The 19,149-nt window shown below is 42.7% G+C and overlaps 1 protein-coding gene across 1 annotated transcript in view; it reads left to right on the plus strand.

The window, feature by feature from the left end:
• Positions 1-19,149, plus strand: part of CACNA1B (calcium voltage-gated channel subunit alpha1 B) — a 310,121-nt gene that overhangs the window by 169,861 nt on the left and 121,111 nt on the right. The window contains 3 exon segments of the mRNA XM_075054744.1: positions 3,875-4,084; positions 12,993-13,105; positions 16,496-16,608. Of these exon segments, the coding sequence (XP_074910845.1) occupies positions 3,875-4,084; positions 12,993-13,105; positions 16,496-16,608 (436 nt within the window).

Below are 19,149 nucleotides of genomic sequence, written 5' to 3' on the forward strand. Positions count from 1 at the left end.
GAGGTTTAGATCTCCACCTAAACGTGTTCATGTCATGTTTCCTCCGAGCGGCTCCTTTGCTCCAGAAGCTGCAGTTTCAAGAAGGAGAATTGTCACTGCTCCTGCAGCAACACTCAACTTAGCAAAGCACATGTCTTCGTGGCTTTACCCTCTCCCTGACGCTGCCCTGCTCAGCTATTGCATGCTGCACCCTTTAAAAGAGCCCTGCCAAAACGCTTGGAGAATCTGTGTGGTGTTGGCCATACTGTGATTCTTCTTGGAACATGCTCATTCATGCTAATGAAGCCCAAATACATCAAATGATGCTACTAAGCCTCATCTGTTGTGGGGAGCAGAGGAAGTGGACACTTACTCGCATTGGACACTAATGCACAGTGTATAGTTTTGCAGCCTTTACCATATGAATTGTTACTGGGAAGTGCTGGGCAGCGGCCCCAGTTCTCATTCTTGCCTTAAAAGAAGGTCTTAAAGCAGTTCTCCACATTTTTAAAGCTGGATATGGAGATACACACCTGTGTGCACGCAGTTGCCCACATACCTCCAATGTAGAGCGTGGCATCCTGAATAGTGTAGCACTCATGGTACAAGTTTGGTATCTTCCATCTTCAGCTCTGGAGAATACGACACTGTCAGGCTACAGAGGTACTGCTTGTTCTGCAGCTAACAGAGAGCTAGTTCCGTCCTGAGACATTGCCAGGTAGAGAGGCAGGAGGCAGGTCTGGGGTTTGCAAGGGGAAGCAGGCTCTGAGCATACAGCACCCTGTCTAAGGGAAACTGTTTGGACATCAGCAGAAAGACCTTTCAGTCATGGGATTTTACATGCTGGCTGGGGAGACATCTTCCTGACTGCTTTGGAGTTAGCTATTTTGCTTATTCCTGTCCCTGTTGTTTGAGTCTGTATTTTGTTTTGCTGCTGAAGCAGCAGATGTTCTCATTATCTTCCAAAGAAATGTCTTGGCACCCCAGTTACCACAAAGCAGTAAATCCTGGATGCATAAGAGTAGCAGCACAAAGAGTACATTTGAGAGTACATGTCCATATATGCTTGCAAGCATGAGTGCCTCAAATGCTCTTTGGAAATTTGGCATTAACGTTTTAAGAGATTACAGCTGCTGCTGGGTTTTTTTTCCCCTTTAAATGAAGACCTGGTTGCAGGAAATAAATGTTGCTCAGCATGTTACTGACACTGTCACCCACTGTTGAACTGCCACAATCCCCCGGGCTGAGTGGGCTGCAGGTTTTGTGGCTAAACTGCTGACACTTGTATGAGAGGTTTGTTGCTGAAAGAGGGCAAAAATGCGGTGACTGCATGCATTTTTGTTTTGTTTTGTTTTATTCTGAGCAGCTCGGATCCCTGCATGGATAACAAGGAATGGTCATTTTTAGAACATTTGTTCATGGTTGCAATAATTATGAGATCTTTGCATTCACATCCAAGTCCCTCCAGGCTCTGGGCACCCATGCCATGCAAACAGATCTTTGAATTCAGCGTTTCAGGTGGCAACGGATGACGGAGCATCTGGACTCGTGGATAATCTGATGCAGAGCTGGGAACTGTCTCGGGAGCATATGGCAGGGAAAATAACAGCAGTGCTTTCCACCTTCTGCAAGTGGTTCACCCACTTGGGAATAGTGTTTTTGATTCTGATTCATGGAACAAGGCAGAAAAGAAGAAATGGATAAAGCAGATACTTCTGCAGGCTCCTGAAAAGGCTGAAACTCTGCATAACATAAACAATCAGATCATATGGGCAATTATGCATAAAGAATATGTTTTTGAGAAAAGGGTTTTTTGGATGGTTTTCTATAATGTCTTGCTGATGGGAGCATAAGGAGCGTGGAAGAACTAACAATATAATTACTGAATGCAACGTGAAGATGCAGACCAAAGTGATAGAGACGTTGACAGGTCTCTTGCTGGCCATTGACTGAATATGTTGCGCTTTAATTCAAACACAAGTACCTCAATGAGCCTTATAATTGCGTTATAAAGCTCTATAGTGGTAAACACTTCCCAGTGCGTTCTCTGGAGTTGTTCTTAACATTTATTCTGTTCTTTCCTCCTAACTCTCAGCCTTTCTTTCTGCACTAAGAAGCATGCAGCAGTAGATTCTGGCTCTTTCTGGCTTCCTACCCTCTACTCTGTACCAGACACAGGACACTGTCTTGATTGCCAGGCAGCAAAGCCTGGAGAAGTGGATGTTTTCTATGTTAGATCAGTCTAAATACTGCTGCTTTTCTTTTCTGGAAGATGAGTAGAGAGGAGACGAAAGGGCAGCAGACTATTCCCATGCAAATCTGAAAGTATAGACTGGCTTGAATATCTGAAAGGTCTTTACCTGCTAAACAGTATTATGATATCGTGCAGGCTATAGCTTAACCTGTAGTTCATTTTGTTGTCTTAAAGCAATAGATGAGCACTATTATTTTTATTTTTTTTTAAACTGCCAAAGGGAGGGTTATCAAACTAGCAGAACAACAGCACACCAAGCTTTCCCACAAGGAGTTTGTTCAAAGCCTGGCCAGGGCCAGCTCTGCATTTGGCGTGTTGGTGGATGGCCAGAAATGTGAAATGAAGCAGAGAGCTTGCCTTCTACTGGGGAGATGGCACAATATGCTCTTGTGTAGCTGTGAGGCTTGGAGAACCCATTGCTGTCACATCTGGATGTTTCATCCTTTCTATGGGTGCTGTGTTTGATGTTATTGCAGGATGAAACAGGGTGAGATTCCCACCCCTTCTAAGTGTTGAAATGTAAGTGAGCACACTCAAAAATTTGGCTGCTGCAGTCAGAACACTTTGTTCATGTAACTCAGCCATCTCCAACAGCAGCCCATGCAAGTCATTTGCTCTCACGGTGCTTGGTCCAAGACAGGACAGTGTGTGTCCTGTGTTCTGGTCAGGCCTACCCACGGGGACACTCTGTCCCATGATGGGGAAGGGCAATAGCATATTATTTTGCTACAAACCATCTTGAAACAAGGTTTGCTAGCAGTTTCTGAGGGGTGCCAGCACAGCATGAAACAGGTAGTGGACAGCCTGCAGCAATCACGATTTTCCCTGCTTGCAACAGTGTCTGTGGCTGTTGCAGAGGAACTCCAACAGATGCATGTGTTTATTACTAACCTGTGCTGATTTCTCCTGCCTCAGCACTGGCCAAAGATTGCCTTTTCATCATTCGTTTGAACAGTGCCTGCTACCACATGGGGAGAGCTTACATTAGAAATCATTTCTTCCGTCAGCTTCCTATTGTTAAAACATTTGACTGTTTTCCAGGGTTTCAAACCAGAGTTGAAATGTAGCTGATATAGGCAGAATTGACACAAATGAGTAGCTGAGCCCAAGATATGATGCACAGAGGCAGATTGAGCCCTCTGCTGTAGAAATACATGAAGTCAGAGAGTAAAATAAGGAGACTTCACTCAATTCAGTAGTAAGGTCTGGGTCTTTGCCTTGTCCTTGGAGCAGGGGAAATAGGGACCAGCTTTGCTGTTGCCAGCTACCCAGCTCCAAGAGGATGTGCTCCACACCACAGGCAGAAATACCACTGTGCCTGGTACTTTCTGTCCCTCCATTCAACTGGGAACCCAAAAGTTATGAGTTAAACTGAGACAATCAAGATTGCTTCAAAGGGTTGGAAACCCAGTTTCTTTAGATGGTAGAGCTGGGCATTCATTCATGAAGTTTTAAAATCCCAGCCTTCATCCCTCACTATGTCATTGCAAGCGAAACGCCCTTGCTCAGCCCATAGTCAATGTGCCCAGCTTTCTGCTCAGCTGTGTTTCTCGTGCTTGGGAGAGGGTCTGTGTGCCCGGGAAAGTCCTCCGGCCTTTCACCTGCCGGAATGTGGTGTGGTGACTCTTCTTTCTGTCCCAGGGTCTCCTTTTGCTCGTGCCAGTTTGAAGAGTGGGAAGAACGAGAGCTCATCCTACTTCAGGAGGAAAGAGAAAATGTTCCGGTTCTTCATCCGGCGCATGGTGAAAGCTCAGAGCTTCTACTGGATTGTCCTCTGTGTGGTCGCCCTCAACACACTCTGCGTCGCGATGGTGCACTATGACCAGCCAGAGAAGCTCACCACTGCGCTCTGTGAGTACCGGGGACTGCACCTTCCCTCTAACGAGGTCTTGCGTTTTTGATCACTCTGAGCACTGCTGTCACATCCCCGTGAGGTCTGATCTTTTGGCTTCCTATACCTCCCTTAGAGGAGGGTCAGAAATTCATTAATGAGTGGTTCTAGTAACTCAGGAGTAGCTGAGTCATACAATTAAAAAAAAATCCACCAGGACATGATACTGTTTTGAGGTGGGAATGTGATCCTAAATATTATCTGAAACTTCAGATTCAAACACATTTACATCTTGTAACACTGCAGAAGGATTTGTTCTTTAGCAGGCTTTATGAAAGGAGGGGGAATGACTCACTTCTTGGGTAAAGGCAGTTTTCTCTGTCTAATCAGCATCTGCCCAGAGAACTGCAGAATTCATGCCACTTTACAGCTGATCTGCATGGGTGATTTTTCTGTTGTGCACATACTTAAAGCTCTGCCAGCACTGACGTCCCAGGGATAGCAGCACGTGCAATGGCCGATGCTACTTGGGACATAAAAATGTCGATCTGTGCTTATAGAATCATACAGTAATTCACTACAGTTGTAGCTATTATTGTCGTATTCTTTAAAAGGTTGCAACTTTACAGAGGGTCTTTTTTGATAATCGTGTCTTCCTTGGTAACGGTGTGTGATCAGGTGGGATAAATGTCATGATGCCCTTCTGTGAAAATATGTGCAGTGGTGACAGAAATAATACTGTACAGAAGATTATACTATATTTGTGCAAAAGCTTTTATTTTAGCTTAGTTCCTGTGGTCACCTATCAGTTTAGGCTTCAGATAGTCTATAAGTGCTTTTGAAGTATGATTTTTTTTTTTTTTTAAATTGCATATTGTTCTGTCCTATGATGAATAATCAATGGAGGCAGCTTTCTGCAATTGGTACCTTTACACAGCACAGCATTACACGGAGGTTGCAGACTTGCTCACAAAGCCTGCTTTAAAAAAATGTGGAATGTAAAGGAGAGAGCTTGTTTTCATTTATTTTAATGAAGGTTGTAGGCTGTGACTCCTAGAGCTCGAAAACTTGTAGGAATATGGTGACACTGAAAATGGGACACTGCAAGTTTTTCCTTCTGAAGGGAAGGGATGGAGAGCTTGTTTCTGGGAGACAGAGCCATTGCATTGGCCACTTCTGAATCTATAAAATGGCCAGGAACAAATCTTTTGTTCAGTACTTGATGTTCAGATGCGGCTAGTTCGGAATTTGCTAAGTAAAACTTCTGAAGCAAGAGAACAGAAGACTAGGAAAAAAAACCTAAAATATTTCAAACAGTCTGACTTAATAACTGTGGCTTAGATCATTAAAGATACTTATCTACCTAATTTTCATTGATTTCTATAGAAATTAAATACTTAAATATTTCTATCTCCAGATCCTCAGCTCTTACCTTATTATAAGAAAGCAAACTTTTGAAGTTTTTTTTTATAGACCTAAAAGGTCAAGAATACTAGGTGCTCTGACTTCAAAAAAACCTCTCTATTAATGGTTGCTGAAATATTTAATACCACCAGGTAACTGGAGCTATAATGAGAGTTGTATAAGAAGGACAGAAACTTCTTTCAACTCTTTTTTTGTTTGTTTTTTTTCAAGATTTAGACTGAAAAGAGAGAGAGACTACACAGAGAAGTCAGTCTTGCTTATTCATTTCCTAAATTTAACATAAATAATAAGCTAGATTGGCAGAGTAATTAAAAGTTTGAGGCTTAGGATTTCCTCTTGAATTAAGAATAAATGTCTAGAAAAAACCCAACCACTTTAAGTCTTTCAACTCAAAAAAGAAGGCTTAGATTTCCAAACTCAGTTTTGGGAATACCTTATGCAGTAACTTTTCTAAGAGAACATTAAGAAATCCATGAGCCAGTGTAGCATTCGCTACATATCAAGGTGCCACGCTTAGATCACTGGTCGGCCTGGACCAGGGAAAGAGACAGATAACACACGCAGTGTGAGCGCCAACTTCCTCCTTTTATTGCGCAGTTAATTCCTTTTATACTAACAAGGGGAGGTGGGGTTACGGGTACATCACAAGGCTGCGACTAATCCTCTAACTTTCCGTGACAACGCGAGATCTTCCGAACGCCGACCCCTACATGCCAGCAACTTCTACTTAGTATTCATATGAGAGCTGGAAGGGATGTTTCTGTTGATTAGAATTAAAGGTTCACCTCTGTGTGGGAAACGTATCTGGGACAGAGACCATAAATTAGGTTCCCAACCTGCCTTAGCTGAAGACAAAAAATAGAGAAGGTTGAAATTGTGTTGTGCCTGGGATCATGGATTGGGGTGGATCCTTCTTTCAGAAGCTTTGGATGTGTCCATAACACCCAGTATTGTGAATTAGTTTCCAAAAAACTTGGGTAGCTTATTTTAATTTCTTGGTGCTAAGGTACTACCTAGCTAAGAACAAGTGATTCCATTGAGTTATTTTTAATGGAAAAGTCCGAAAACCACCAAGGAACAATGTGTTCTTGGGAGTTAAATGCTCAGCATCCTCCCAGCCGTAGGTGCTTTCCTGTGTCTCATCTGCCCTTTATATATCTTTGCATCATTGCACTGCCATTTACTGTAAGACTTGAGTATGTCCCTTGTCAATAAAGAAACACCTGAGCAGGTGTTTCACAAATCAATCTCTTAGATTCACTAAAAGACATACTAGTGGCTACACATAAACACTGTTAGAAACAACACTGTATTTGGTGAGGGCAACACAGAGCTGGGTCACAGACAAAACCAGAATATCTGAGGAATCATAGGTTTTGTGGATGTTCTTGTACAGGTATAAGCATTGGGTCTTTAAGTGGAGTGGTACAAGATTAGCCACCATGACATAGAGAATAAAAGCCAGAATGAATGGTTGTCGTGCAAATTCTAGGATACTCTAGGTAATTTTATCTTGGTTTTTTTTTGTTTGTTTTTGTTTTGTTTTGGGTTTTTTTCCCCCCAAAGATAGTTTTCTCCAAGACAAGAAGCAGAGGTGCCATGGGTTCATTTTGGGGAGGATTGCCTCTGGTCTGTCTGACAGCACAGTGTAACAGAAGCTCTGGGAACAAACCTTTTTTAACATGATTTTAGAACAAAGAGCTTCTGAGAATTGTCCATTGAAAAGGCTTACAAGTTCAACCTCTTAAATTACAAGAGTCCTGCACCTCCAAACGCTCCCAGCTTTTCAGGATGATGAGCTGTAGTATTATATTCATGCCTGTCTTTGCATTGGTAATGACCTAAAGGTTTCTGCCTGCTTTCCTGGGGGATGGTATAGTTTTCATACCATAATTTTTCCTACTAATGCAAAGTTTAACATTGAATGCAGGGAATATTTTACACCTTAAGGTACGTGGGACTTTGCGTGGACTAACTGGTTGGTTGTTACTGCAATCACGGTAAGACTGGGCTTGGCCCCCTCACTCCTGCGTGCACTAAACTGCAGCCAGCCTGGCTAACCCTGCAGCAAATGCATTTGTGAACAAGCCCAGATGTGGTTTAGCCCTTGAGGAGTGCTCCTTGAAAGCCCTGTTCTGACCAAGATTCGTGCGCAAATCATTAGATATAGGCAGAACAAGGTATCACAAGACCAGGGAATTTTAAAGAGCTCCTGGAAATACTTGGCAAAATCCTTTAACTGTAAGAGTGACAGAGTTTAAAAATGGCTTTAAAGTTTATCCGTGATGAGTGAACTTCACTACAGAGGAGCAGGACTTGGCTAGTCTGATGTATAGCAAGAGAGAAGTAGCCAATTCTAATTATGTTGTTTCATGGAAGGTGCTTAGAAATGAACTGGTGAGGAGTTTTGTGAACTGTAGCAGCAGGAGAGGAGTGTGGTAAAGTCTGGGAGGATCCGCTAAACCCTGAAACTCTACCAGGCACCTCTAATTCAATTATACCTGTCCCTCCGGGGAAAAGTATAATTACATTACAAATTAATTTTACTTAAAGAACGGTTGGTAAAAGCCTATGGGTCTGCACTGATTTATTTTTCCCTTGGTCTTTACTTTTAACTTTCCTGCTGTTGAATTGTTCTGATTAGCTTTCTCCACTTGATATTCCATATTGCTGCAACTGCTTTGAAAAAGGAACTGTAGGAGCTTTAGAAAGGGGCTTGGGATTTCTTTAGTCTTATTGAAAGAGCTGATGAGAAATTCTTTGAATTCTTGGGGTATGGTGAAGAACAGGACATACTTTATGCCCCTGTAATTATCCTCAAATTAGATCAGAGATTTTCTTTCTCTGCATGGAAAGGGTTCCAGTGCTGCATAGCAACAGGAGTTTTCTCATACTGCACATGGACACACGGCATGTTCTGCTTACCGAAGCATGAACCTTCAATTAAATAAGTTGCAGTTCCCTATAAAAATATATATTTCATGCAGCCACCCATGATTGTCATCAGTTTGTGGTAATTTGCACCATTGCTGGCATTCTCAGAAAAAAAGAGACTTCTGTCAGAAGAAAACTCTGTAATCTAGCCTAGAAAATCATCGCTGACATCTAGTAGCAGCAAAGATGCATCTTCAACTGTGAGGGCAACAAACCAACAAACTCCATAATGTGGGCACACAGGTGCAGTGTTAAGAGTTTTTCAGTCAGGACTGTGCCTTTTAAAAAGATATGCTGTAGCTTGAGCAGAAGTTGCAACCCTGATGTGGAAACAGGTGAATGCATTTCCATGCCCTGTGCTGTGCAGGAGGCCAGCAGAGATGGTGGTGGTGGTCTCCTCTTCCTCTGGAACCATAGCTCTCTGGCTTCCCTGGGGCAGGCTTTAGGGACCATGATGAGAAGGTTTTGGGGCTGGATCAGTAAGGTTTCACTTGGGAGCCCTCTCATCATGTTTGCATTCCCCTGTGGCTGCCCTTCACGAAGCAGCTCTCTCCATGTTTCTCCAGCTACCACTACAGTGATCCTTAACTTGCTCCTAAATTTATATCTGTTTAAAAGCAAGATCCAGAATGTCTCCTTTCTGATAAATACTATATTTTGAAAACAGTATTTTAGCCATTATGGCCTGAGAACATCTTCCCTGTGTGTTACATGATGCTGAGCCATGTGTCTGGTGCAATTAGGCTTTTTTTGATGATGTTGTGTTTGCCTTTGAAGTAGATAGCCAGTTCCCTCCGGATATAAATATACAGCATTTGCAATTGTGAGGAAAAGGCTTTCTGAAGTGAGCATATTTGTTTATGTCTGCTGAACATTTCATATCTGCTTTGTCAAAGAGAAGGAAGTTGTACTTTGCTGAGGTTCTCCTGGTTGGTGTAATGTACAAGGAGGATGAGCAGAGGAAACCAAAGCAGCAGGCTTGGCACCTGCTCCTAATGACATCGGACTTGGAGACATGGCAGAAATGGAATTAATCCATGGGTGATTGACAAAAAAGAGCTGCTAACTATCTAATTCAAACTTATGGGGCAAAAAGATGCTAGCAAGGCCTTTGCCAATAGCACAAATTTGAAATTAAATAAGAGTATTTGTATCAAACTTTTTTTCCTTAAATCACATTACAAAATGCTTCTGCTTAACACAGATTAAATTACATGTGGGATCTGAATACCAGGAGGTCCAAACAATGAAATTGCATTTTCAATTATACGGGCAGGGCTATGTCAGAAGAAATTGTGTTTCTGATCCATCCGCTGGAGAAGCTGATTCACTTTGAGTCAATTCCTTCTGCCCAAGGAGTTCACTACGTTCATATTTTCCTTCCCTCCGTCCCCTGTCCTCATAGCACTATGATCTGTAGCACCTGGTATCTGCTGAAATATAGCTATTGCTGCCTGTTTTGAACTCCACCTAGATGGAAGTCATCAGCTGTGAAAGGACAAGTTGGGTGGTTCTTTCAAGAACAGCAGAAGGAAGTGGTTTCTTGGATGTTCTGAGTTTCTAATGTTTCCTGTTGTTTTTTTAAAAAATTTATTTTTCTTTTTAATACAATATTTATTGATTCTATTTTACTTAGAGACAGCATTTGCTAGCTTTTTTTCCTCCTATGATATTCTGGTTTTGCATGTGTGTTTGCAGGATGTGTCAGTACAATGATGGAACATTGAACTGGTTGATACCTGGGGTTTTTTCATGCTTCTGCTGGATGGGTGACTGAACATTAATCTTTGTTTCTTTCCTCCTTTTTCTTCTTTTGAAATGATGATAATTGTCTTGCCAAAGTGTACTGAGATCTGTTGGTGAAAATTACAGTAACCCCCCCCCACCTAGTATTATTCTTATTCTGTGAAAGAATATGGGGTGTACGTGAAATGTAACTCTTAAAGGTGAGTCTGGTGGACAGAGAAGAGGATAAAAATCTCCCTGCCAGCATGAGATATGAAGCAGGTGGAGGCTGTGCAATGCTTTCTGTAGGCCTGATCTACAACCCTTCCCTACGATTTTAAGTTTTGTCTGCTAACTGAGCAAGACCACCAGTTTCAAAGCATTGGTTTGATATCAATCCTTGCGATAGGGAGACTTTATATTGAAGACATTCCAATAAGCACTGTCAGGCTTGCTGAGCTCTACTGAGTGTGAAACTGAAGACGGGAGTGGTAACTGCCCAGCAAGGGAGAGACTCTTGTCAGCACAAATGCTGGTGCAAGCTTTCCCTCTGGGCTAAGGACTGAAATAGGTGACAGGAGCAGCACAAATTCTTCCACACCCGGAGAAGATGCATCTGCTCTATTGGGGGAATTTTACCTTCTGTTTCTTAACCACTTCCAAAGTATGTAGGGTGCAGAATGGAAGTTCAGGATCTGGCCTGGAAGCTAGTTTAAGCTTCTGATTTACAGGGCCAGCTATTAATAATTAAGGATTTTAACATTCTTGCTAATTCACAATTGTGATCTTTTTAATTATGTGCAAGGAAATTCAATACCACTGAACATGTGGTTTTTAAAAATTCTGTATTTTTATATTATTGGACTTGTCAGCCATCTCATTTTATGCCTGACATTGGTTCACCTGGTCCCTTTCTCGCACCCTCTGCGCTTGTATAATCAGATGGATTGCCAGTGTAACTGTGGATAACTCCCTACTCTGGGGTCCCTGGTGTTGGAAACAACTGTTTGCTCACTGAGCTGTTGTGTCTGATGTCAGAAAGGGGAGAAAAGTTGTAGCATGGTGCAGGTGTGAACAAGCTTGTTCTAGCAAGCTCCAGCCTCAAAGGGAGATAGAGGTGTGCTGCTGCTCCTTGTGACCAAGCTTTCCCCTGAGCACTGAGATCCAGTGGGTGGAGCCTACCTCTTGGTAGGAAAAAGGCTGAGACGTGTGCAGACCTCTAACTTTGTCATCTTATTCCTCAAATGTGAACACTTTGCTTTTGATAGTCTCCTTTAATGATATTGCTCTTATTTTCAAGGAGAGTAGGTTACATGGTATAATTAATACGCTCCTGGTATTTCCTCCCCTACTGCAAATGTTGGTAGAAATGTCCTTGTAGGCTCCTCACAGAAGTGCTAATAAAACCTTTCTCATCTGGTTAATGCTTCCTGGATTTCAGTTAACATGATGCCCATGATATTTCATCACTGTCTTTCATTTAAAATTTAAAACCCCTTTTTATTTTTTGATAATTGAGGCTGTATTTTTCAAGCAATTTCAAAAGACAATCAGCAATGTGAGATGGACCTGGGCCAACTGCACTCACTCAATATGAATGTGCAAGGCAGTGAATGGAGTGAAAGCCATGCGGTTTGAAAGCACCCTCATTCCCTCGTCTCTCTTCGCCCGTGTTCGTTAGCTGAAGCCCCTTATTGCAGGAGGTGTACAAAGCACCTGGGGTTCAGGATAATCCAGCTGAAATTTTCCTTGTTGCAGCTTGTATCTGTTGCCCCTTGTCTGTCCCTGTGCACCTTTGAGAAAAGTTTGGCACCATCTTGTCTTTATCATTCCCAGAATCATAAAAGTGAAATTACAGAAGATGACTTTCCTGTTGCATCTGCGCTGCTACAGCATCCGAGAACCTTCTGTACTGCACTAAGCAATGTGATTAATCTCCACCCTTTGAAGTTTGATTCTTTTCCTCATCTCTCTAGAGGGAGAGGTTTGCCTTATACTATTTGGTTTGTTTTGTTAGTGTAGAGGTTTTTTGCCGTTTTTATGTTTGTTCTTAACATTCCATTGTTGCTGTTGCTTACTGGCCTCCAGATCTAAACTTGCATGACTTAAAATGCCAAAGGCAGTGTTTTCTGTAGCTTCAAGTCCTAAAAACTTGATCTGGAAATTGAAGTCTCCAGTTATGTTCTTTCTGCCCTTTGTTTCATCATAGGTGATAAATTTTCCCATCAAAAGCTTCACAGCCTATTTGCCTGTGATATGTGAAACAGGAAGAAACAGAACTTGCTCTTCCATAATTATATGGTTATACAGGCATAATAAAAATAAATGTGGCTATGTGCTAACAGTAGACACAACACCTCTGAATATAAGCTCTCTGAGGCAGCAGTTCTGTTGGGTATGAAGGTATTTTTATCATGAGAGGATGTTACAAAAGCTTACACTCCACTCCCAAAAGTACCCGTCTCACGTAGGTACAGAAGTCTCAAACATACATTTGCAAAACATTATCTGTGCAATGAAATTAGACCTTTAGAAATATTAGATCCAGAGCTTTCTTTTGAAATTCCTTTACAGAGATGATGAGAATATTATTTAATGCTCATACCAACCTTCCCACAGTACACATGAAACATTGCCTTCATAGTTCCTGAAGGTTGAATACAGCTCATGTGCATATAGAAATAATTATGGGAAACTGTCATCAGGGTCTTGTTTGCCATTGCAAAGGGATTTCCTTCTGGCAGGAGGCAGTCTCTGTTGCGAAAACTTACTGTTGTTCCCCACATGAAGAGATCTGCCTACCAAGGTCTTGTGGACTAATTTAATCTCTTTTCCTGTTTCCAGACTTTGCAGAGTTTGTTTTTCTGGGTCTGTTCCTTACTGAGATGTCTTTGAAGATGTATGGACTAGGGCCAAGAAATTACTTCCACTCTTCATTCAACTGCTTTGACTTTGGGGTGAGTAGGCTTCAGCTGTGTGGATGAAGTGTGTGGCTCTGCCGTTATTCAATGGGGTTCGGCGTTTAAGGGTGAGTATGGGAATCCATGGGAAATGGTGCTGTAAGTGTAGAAGTCATTGTATAAATTAGCTGCAGTGAAACACATTAAGCTTCCCCTAGTTATCATCCTTTTTGAAGAAATGTGACAGCTGGGGATTTCATTTCCTCGGCAAGCTACAGGGTGTTCGCAGCATCAGCACCAGTAAATGCTCTGATTACTGCGAGATTCTCTCTCCCATTTAAATGAGGTGATTGAAAGGCAAAAACCCCACACATCTTATTGCTCGTCTCCCCTATCATCCATTTAATGGCCTTTACCTCAAGACACATTGGCAGCACTTTTCAGACATGAGTGCCCAGAAGTAGAAGTCTAAACACATGATTAGGTGACAGAAAGGCAATAGCTCACATCCTTTTATTGCAGAGGTACAGGCTCTCCCCTTCATGCTGAAACTATAGCTTTGAAATGTGAATAGTGGGGCCAGTTTTGACTCTGCCTAACAAAGAACGTTGCATGCAGATGTTAATGTATTCATTAAAAGCTATTAGGCTGTAATCTGTCCTCACAGAGTTTAACTCAGCTTCTCTTACCTTTAGTGTGGGCTGAGCACTGCATCCCAGAGGCAGAATCGGTCTGTAAGGTTTCTTTAACAAACCAGATACGAAGCTTATGATACAGCCACGGGCAAGGGGAGAACAATCCAGGTCATTGTACACATCATCCAGCCCTTCTCTCCAAGATTCAGTCTGTTGTTTCTAGTCTTTATCTGCCAAAATGCTGGGATTTTCTTCTCCCCTGTGGAGCAAAATTCCCTGCTTTCAGCTGTGCTCCTGCAAGGAAGGAGGAGGTATTCTTACTTTTGGTAAGTGACCAATCCTAAATCCAAGACTACAGGCAGAGCCAACTTCTCTTTTTGGCAGTGTCAGCAGGAAAGCTCAGAGCTAAATAGACTTTGAGATTAAGCCATCCAGCCCAAGAATCACCAGACTGAGGGGTTCCATCAGGCTGCACTAAGTGGGGGGGTCCCCCTTCTCGGGTGTTCATCAGAGCTGGTGGTGGCTCAGAGCATTGAAATGCATTGTGCCGCTCTTTCTGGCTGCATAGCGCAAAGGATATTGCACAGACTCTAACTGTCATGAGAGGAAACCAGAGCACAAATAACACAGATAATGTAAGATAACTGGATGTCTGCATATTCAGAGTTGGTGCCTAATCTGAGGGGCAGAGAGGGTCCCCTCAGCTGAAGGCAGCCAACCCATGGCAAGGTTTAACTACTGGCAAGATGTCCTGCAAAGGCTGGGATGAAGAGTGTGCGCACAGAATACAAGGGGGCTGACACTCAGCTTTCATTAAGTTCAGTGCATGCCCAAAGACCCCAGCTTCTGTAAGCTGAGTCAAAGACGTTTGGTGGCCAAGCAATATTGCCTAATTAGTCTTCTAAGGGTATCATTGCTTTGTTTGCGTTGTCTAGTGACAGACAGTAGATCGATGTCCTTCACCAATGGATTTGGTGGGTTCAGAGCTGCAGCCAGCTTGCCCCCATGCTGGCTGCCAGTTTCACTGGATCATTGTATCCAGGATGCTCCTTCCACAACAAGAAGAACTTGTACCTGATGATCAGGGACAGGTGATTTAGGAGCTAGCACTAAGCAAGAGATAAACCTACCGGGTGTCTCTGCTCTGTGTCATGCTATGGTGAGTGCAGCACTGGCTATAAGCTTTGCTGAGTGTTTCCCAGGAGGTAAAGCTGTTGATCTGTTTCTAATTCTTCCTTCTTTAGAGAATCCACAGGGATCCTACTTCTATGTTTTTTCCTCCTCACCCACCTTCCAGCCCCCAGAATCAATTCAGCCACTTCACCCCCACTGGAACATTGCACAGATCTGTAGTCAGTTTAGTTTGACAAACCATCAAGATGAAATACAAAAAGTGAAACAACAAATCAGAGCAACATCAGTCTGGGGAGAAACAGTCCAGTGGGGTGTCGTGTGAAACAAGCTCCCGGGAGGCCATGCTGAGATGCCAGGAAAATTAATTATCAGTGTAACATGTGGAAGGTCTAAGGAAAGGTTTTTGCTGATTCATGAGGGATTCCCAAGAGTGATAGACTGTGGGAGAGAAGTTTTAGTTCCTTCTTTTCCTGATGGGAGAAACTGGATGAGCAACTGTTGTGTATCTCCCTTTCCCACTGCATTTTCTTGAAGCTCAGGGTACAGCATTTCTTGCAGAGCAGCTCTAAGCAATGCTGTAGTTTTAAAAAGACATCCAGGTTTCTGTTTATGAAAGGGGTTTCCAAGCTGCTGAGTCTCCCAGCACTGCTCAGGTACTCAGACAGCTCTGCTGGCCCTGACTTCCCATTAACACTCCCTCTCACAACACGAAACAAGTACTCGCTGGGGTCCAGTGATAATGTGTTTATGGTGTGCTTTGCGCAACCGGGGACCATGGTCCATGGGAGCTCTGAAATGCTAGGTTAATGCAAGTAATAACAGCAATTGGCAGTGAAATGCCTGTCTTCTCCTATTAACTGTGCAGTAACCTGTGTGGATATAATTGCTCTTTCCAATTGTGCTTAACCCATTACTATTTTGCTCATTTTATAATACAGGATCGCAGAGAAGATTTCTCTATCACTTGAGATTAATTCTCTTCCAATCTTAAAGCAAACAAACAGACAAAACAAAACTTAAAAAACCACCTTGATTGGGGATAATTTTTCAATAACCTGAGGCTGAGGGCCTGGCAGACTACTGGATGTGCATGCTAGAGGCTTTGCAAGATCTCTTAATAGCTATTACCTTAATGGCTCTCCTAAAGACTGTCAGTTGCCAGAAGTTTCTGGTGGATCTTGCCCAGAGCTGATGCTTCACTGTTCCGCAGTGCTGTGGGTGAAGGCTTTTGGTGCTTCTGATGGGAAGGGGAGGATAGAGCAGTGTTCCCCTAAGTCTTTGCAGGCTGTGCAGACTGACTGCATGAGGTGGGAAAATGAAGTGTAGGCATTTGCAGTTGAGCCAGTGTAAAAAAAACCAAACCAAAACAAAACCAGTGTCTTTCAAAACAGGTTATTTTAATGTAGTTTGCTTGCTAGAGAAGAAAGAAACATGTTCCTATCTGTGATCTCCGATGCATCTCTCCCGCTTCTAGGTATTGTCCTGTTTTAGACTGGACTGCAGAAAGTTGGAACAAGTTTTTTTAGTGCTGTTAGCTAATTCATGATTTTGCTGAAGCCTTCATAAGAAAACCATCACAGCCCAAGCTCTGATCCTTATTCTGTCCTCAGCCTCTCTAGAAGCACCACAAAGGACTAAGCAGAAGTTTTGCCTTATGTAAAATGGACTCTTCTTGCAGGTCATCGTGGGAAGTATATTTGAAGTTATTTGGGCTGCAGTGAAACCAGGTACCTCATTTGGCATCAGCGTATTGAGAGCACTTCGACTGCTGAGGATTTTCAAAGTAACAAAGTAAGTCCAGCTCCCTTTCCGCTCACGTTGGTCTTTTAGCACCATATGAAATCTGTATCACCAGCCCCACAGCAAGTAGTAGTGCTCTCCACACTTGTTAAAAAACAAAAAGTTTAAAAACAAAAAACAACCCCCAAAAACCCAGTACTAGCTGGCACAAAGGTCTTGTCTGTCCTAACATCTTATGTCTACACTGGCCCTAATGGGGCATGGGAGCGGAAGAGAAATGCAGATGCAGAATTGCCCTTTCCTTGGCTGGGCAATCAGAGTTTCGGGCAGTTGAAAGTTTAGGGAGTTCCTAGGCCTGTATTTGCATCCACAAGGACTTTAAACAGCCCTTTCCCCAGCCTCATGTGCCGGTTTTTCTACCCTTGTGCAGAGGTCTCCATGAGGTTGCATGAGAGCATCCTTCTTTTCTTTGTTTTTAAGCTTGCTTAAAACAAAAATTTCGGAGGGTGATCCCTTATTTCTTGTGGTAAGAGAAAAAAGTTTCTTATTTACTTTCTAAGCCCCATCAACTGCCCACTGTCCTTATCTGCTGTTGATCTGGTGATAGTTCCTTAAGTATTTAGGAATTGGAAAACTGAGCTGCCCTGGTTATTGTAAGTTACTAAATCCTGGTGCCTGAACCACTGTGCTGACACACACATAAAGTGTGTTGCTGCTGCCTGTGCTGTGTGTGGTCTGGGAATGTCTGAGGTTTTCAGTCTTGACCTATGAAGTTGAATTTTCACTAGAGTTGGGTTGCCACAGCTTTTCCGTTGTTTTCATGCTCATGTGTTGCATTAATGTGTGCTGGCATTAGCAAACAGCTACTGTGCAACTTGTAAATCCATCTAGAGCAATTTCTGCAGGATTTCAAAATTGTGGTGTGGAAACTGATGACACAATTAGGTGCTCCTGCTGTAGTTTTCCACATTATTTTTTTTTTACACCATTACCTCCTCAGATCTCCTCTCTTCCCATCACTCTCTTACTTGTGCTTGGCTTGAAGTAAAAAAAGAAGGAATAGCACCTCCCTCCAAAAAACCCCCAACCACCTCAAATAGATAAAGCACAGGTTGTCACATTTGAGCAAAACAGTCAGTTGAAGTAACCGGGTACATTTGCAGCTATTCAAACACACAGGTTTTGTTAGCACTGTAGGGTTTGCTGATTTGTATCTGCTAATCAATATGCACATCCAAGATTCATGTGTGATACTGTGTCGTTTGTTGTATTGTGGGACAAAAGGGTTGGAAACATTAAGTTCTGAAAACATCCAGCAAAATAGGTGGGTGCCTGCCCCAGAAAATGTCACTATAGTGTACCTTTGCACTAATCTTATTTATGGAAAACTCCAGGTTTTGTAGCAAATCCATAGCAATTAATTGTCAGCAGTTCATTTTATCCAGAGCTACTGAGATTTAGTGTATCTGATTGTGTGTTGTACTTTTGAAAAATTTTGGACATTTTTGCAAGTTAGAATGATCTTTTTGTGAGTTTTTACTATTCAGGATTTTAGCCAACACAATAAAGGGATGAAGCCTGAGATTTAACTTAACAAAGCATATCGTGGAGCAAGCAGAGTGCTCTCCCCCTTCTCAGTTCAGCGAGTGAAATTCTCACCCTACTGATGCTGAAGTTGCCTTGACCTAATTACGTGGATTTTTCACCTGACATGACAGAAATGCATTAATTGCATTACCAGAAGCCAGGTCCCCCCCAGCTCACATGGGGGGATCTCAAGTGTGCTGGGCCACATTATCCCAGTGCTGGAGCTGCACAGCTCAGTCCTAGCATAACTCGTGGAGAGGAACCAAAGCGATGGCACCGGGCACAGATTGCTACCCACCCGCTCTCATTACAGTCTTTACTGTGCAAACATCCTGACCCTCAGTAGTTTTCTTTTTTCCTCTTTTTCCATTTCTTTCATAGCATTTTTTTTCTGAAGTTCCCTGCCCTGTTTGTTTTTTTGTGCTTTTTTTTTTTATTTTTTTGCCTCTGTGTTTAACAGAAGCCAGTTGCAGTCCACCTGCTTTGAATAATCAATGGTGTAAGACCTTTTGATTCATATGTCCCAAATCAGTGTGACTGCAGAGAGCAGAGTGATGCAATAGTTAAAAAGTTAAATTACAGCTGGCCTGAAAGGTGACAGCAGGATGCGCTATGAGGGGAAGCAGCCTAAGAGGGGCTAAAATTCAGCAAGGAGGACAAGGAGAAAACAGCTTCACATGTTTTCCTCTTTGTCATAACAAAACTGGATGGGGACTGACATCTGTAGAAATGCAACTCCTCATTATATCTTGGTGCTCTGTAGTCAGGGAGGGTTTGGTGCTGAGCTATTTCAGGACAAGACAGAGCCTCCACATGTATTTTGTGTCTGGTTGAGAGGTGCAAACCCCTTGCTTGTGGCAGATTTTGCCTGAAGCCGTTGTGTTGAGCAGGGGAGAGCCATGCGATTAGCAAACCCTTCCTCCTTCTCCAAAGACAGCAGCTCAGCCCCTTTTGCTTAGGGGCTAACCCTGAGTAGGTTTGGTTGCAACTTTTCAGTTGAAGATA

This window comes from Buteo buteo, chromosome 23 (genome assembly GCF_964188355.1).
Source record: "Buteo buteo chromosome 23, bButBut1.hap1.1, whole genome shotgun sequence".
In the NCBI taxonomy this organism is placed as follows: domain Eukaryota; kingdom Metazoa; phylum Chordata; class Aves; order Accipitriformes; family Accipitridae; genus Buteo; species Buteo buteo.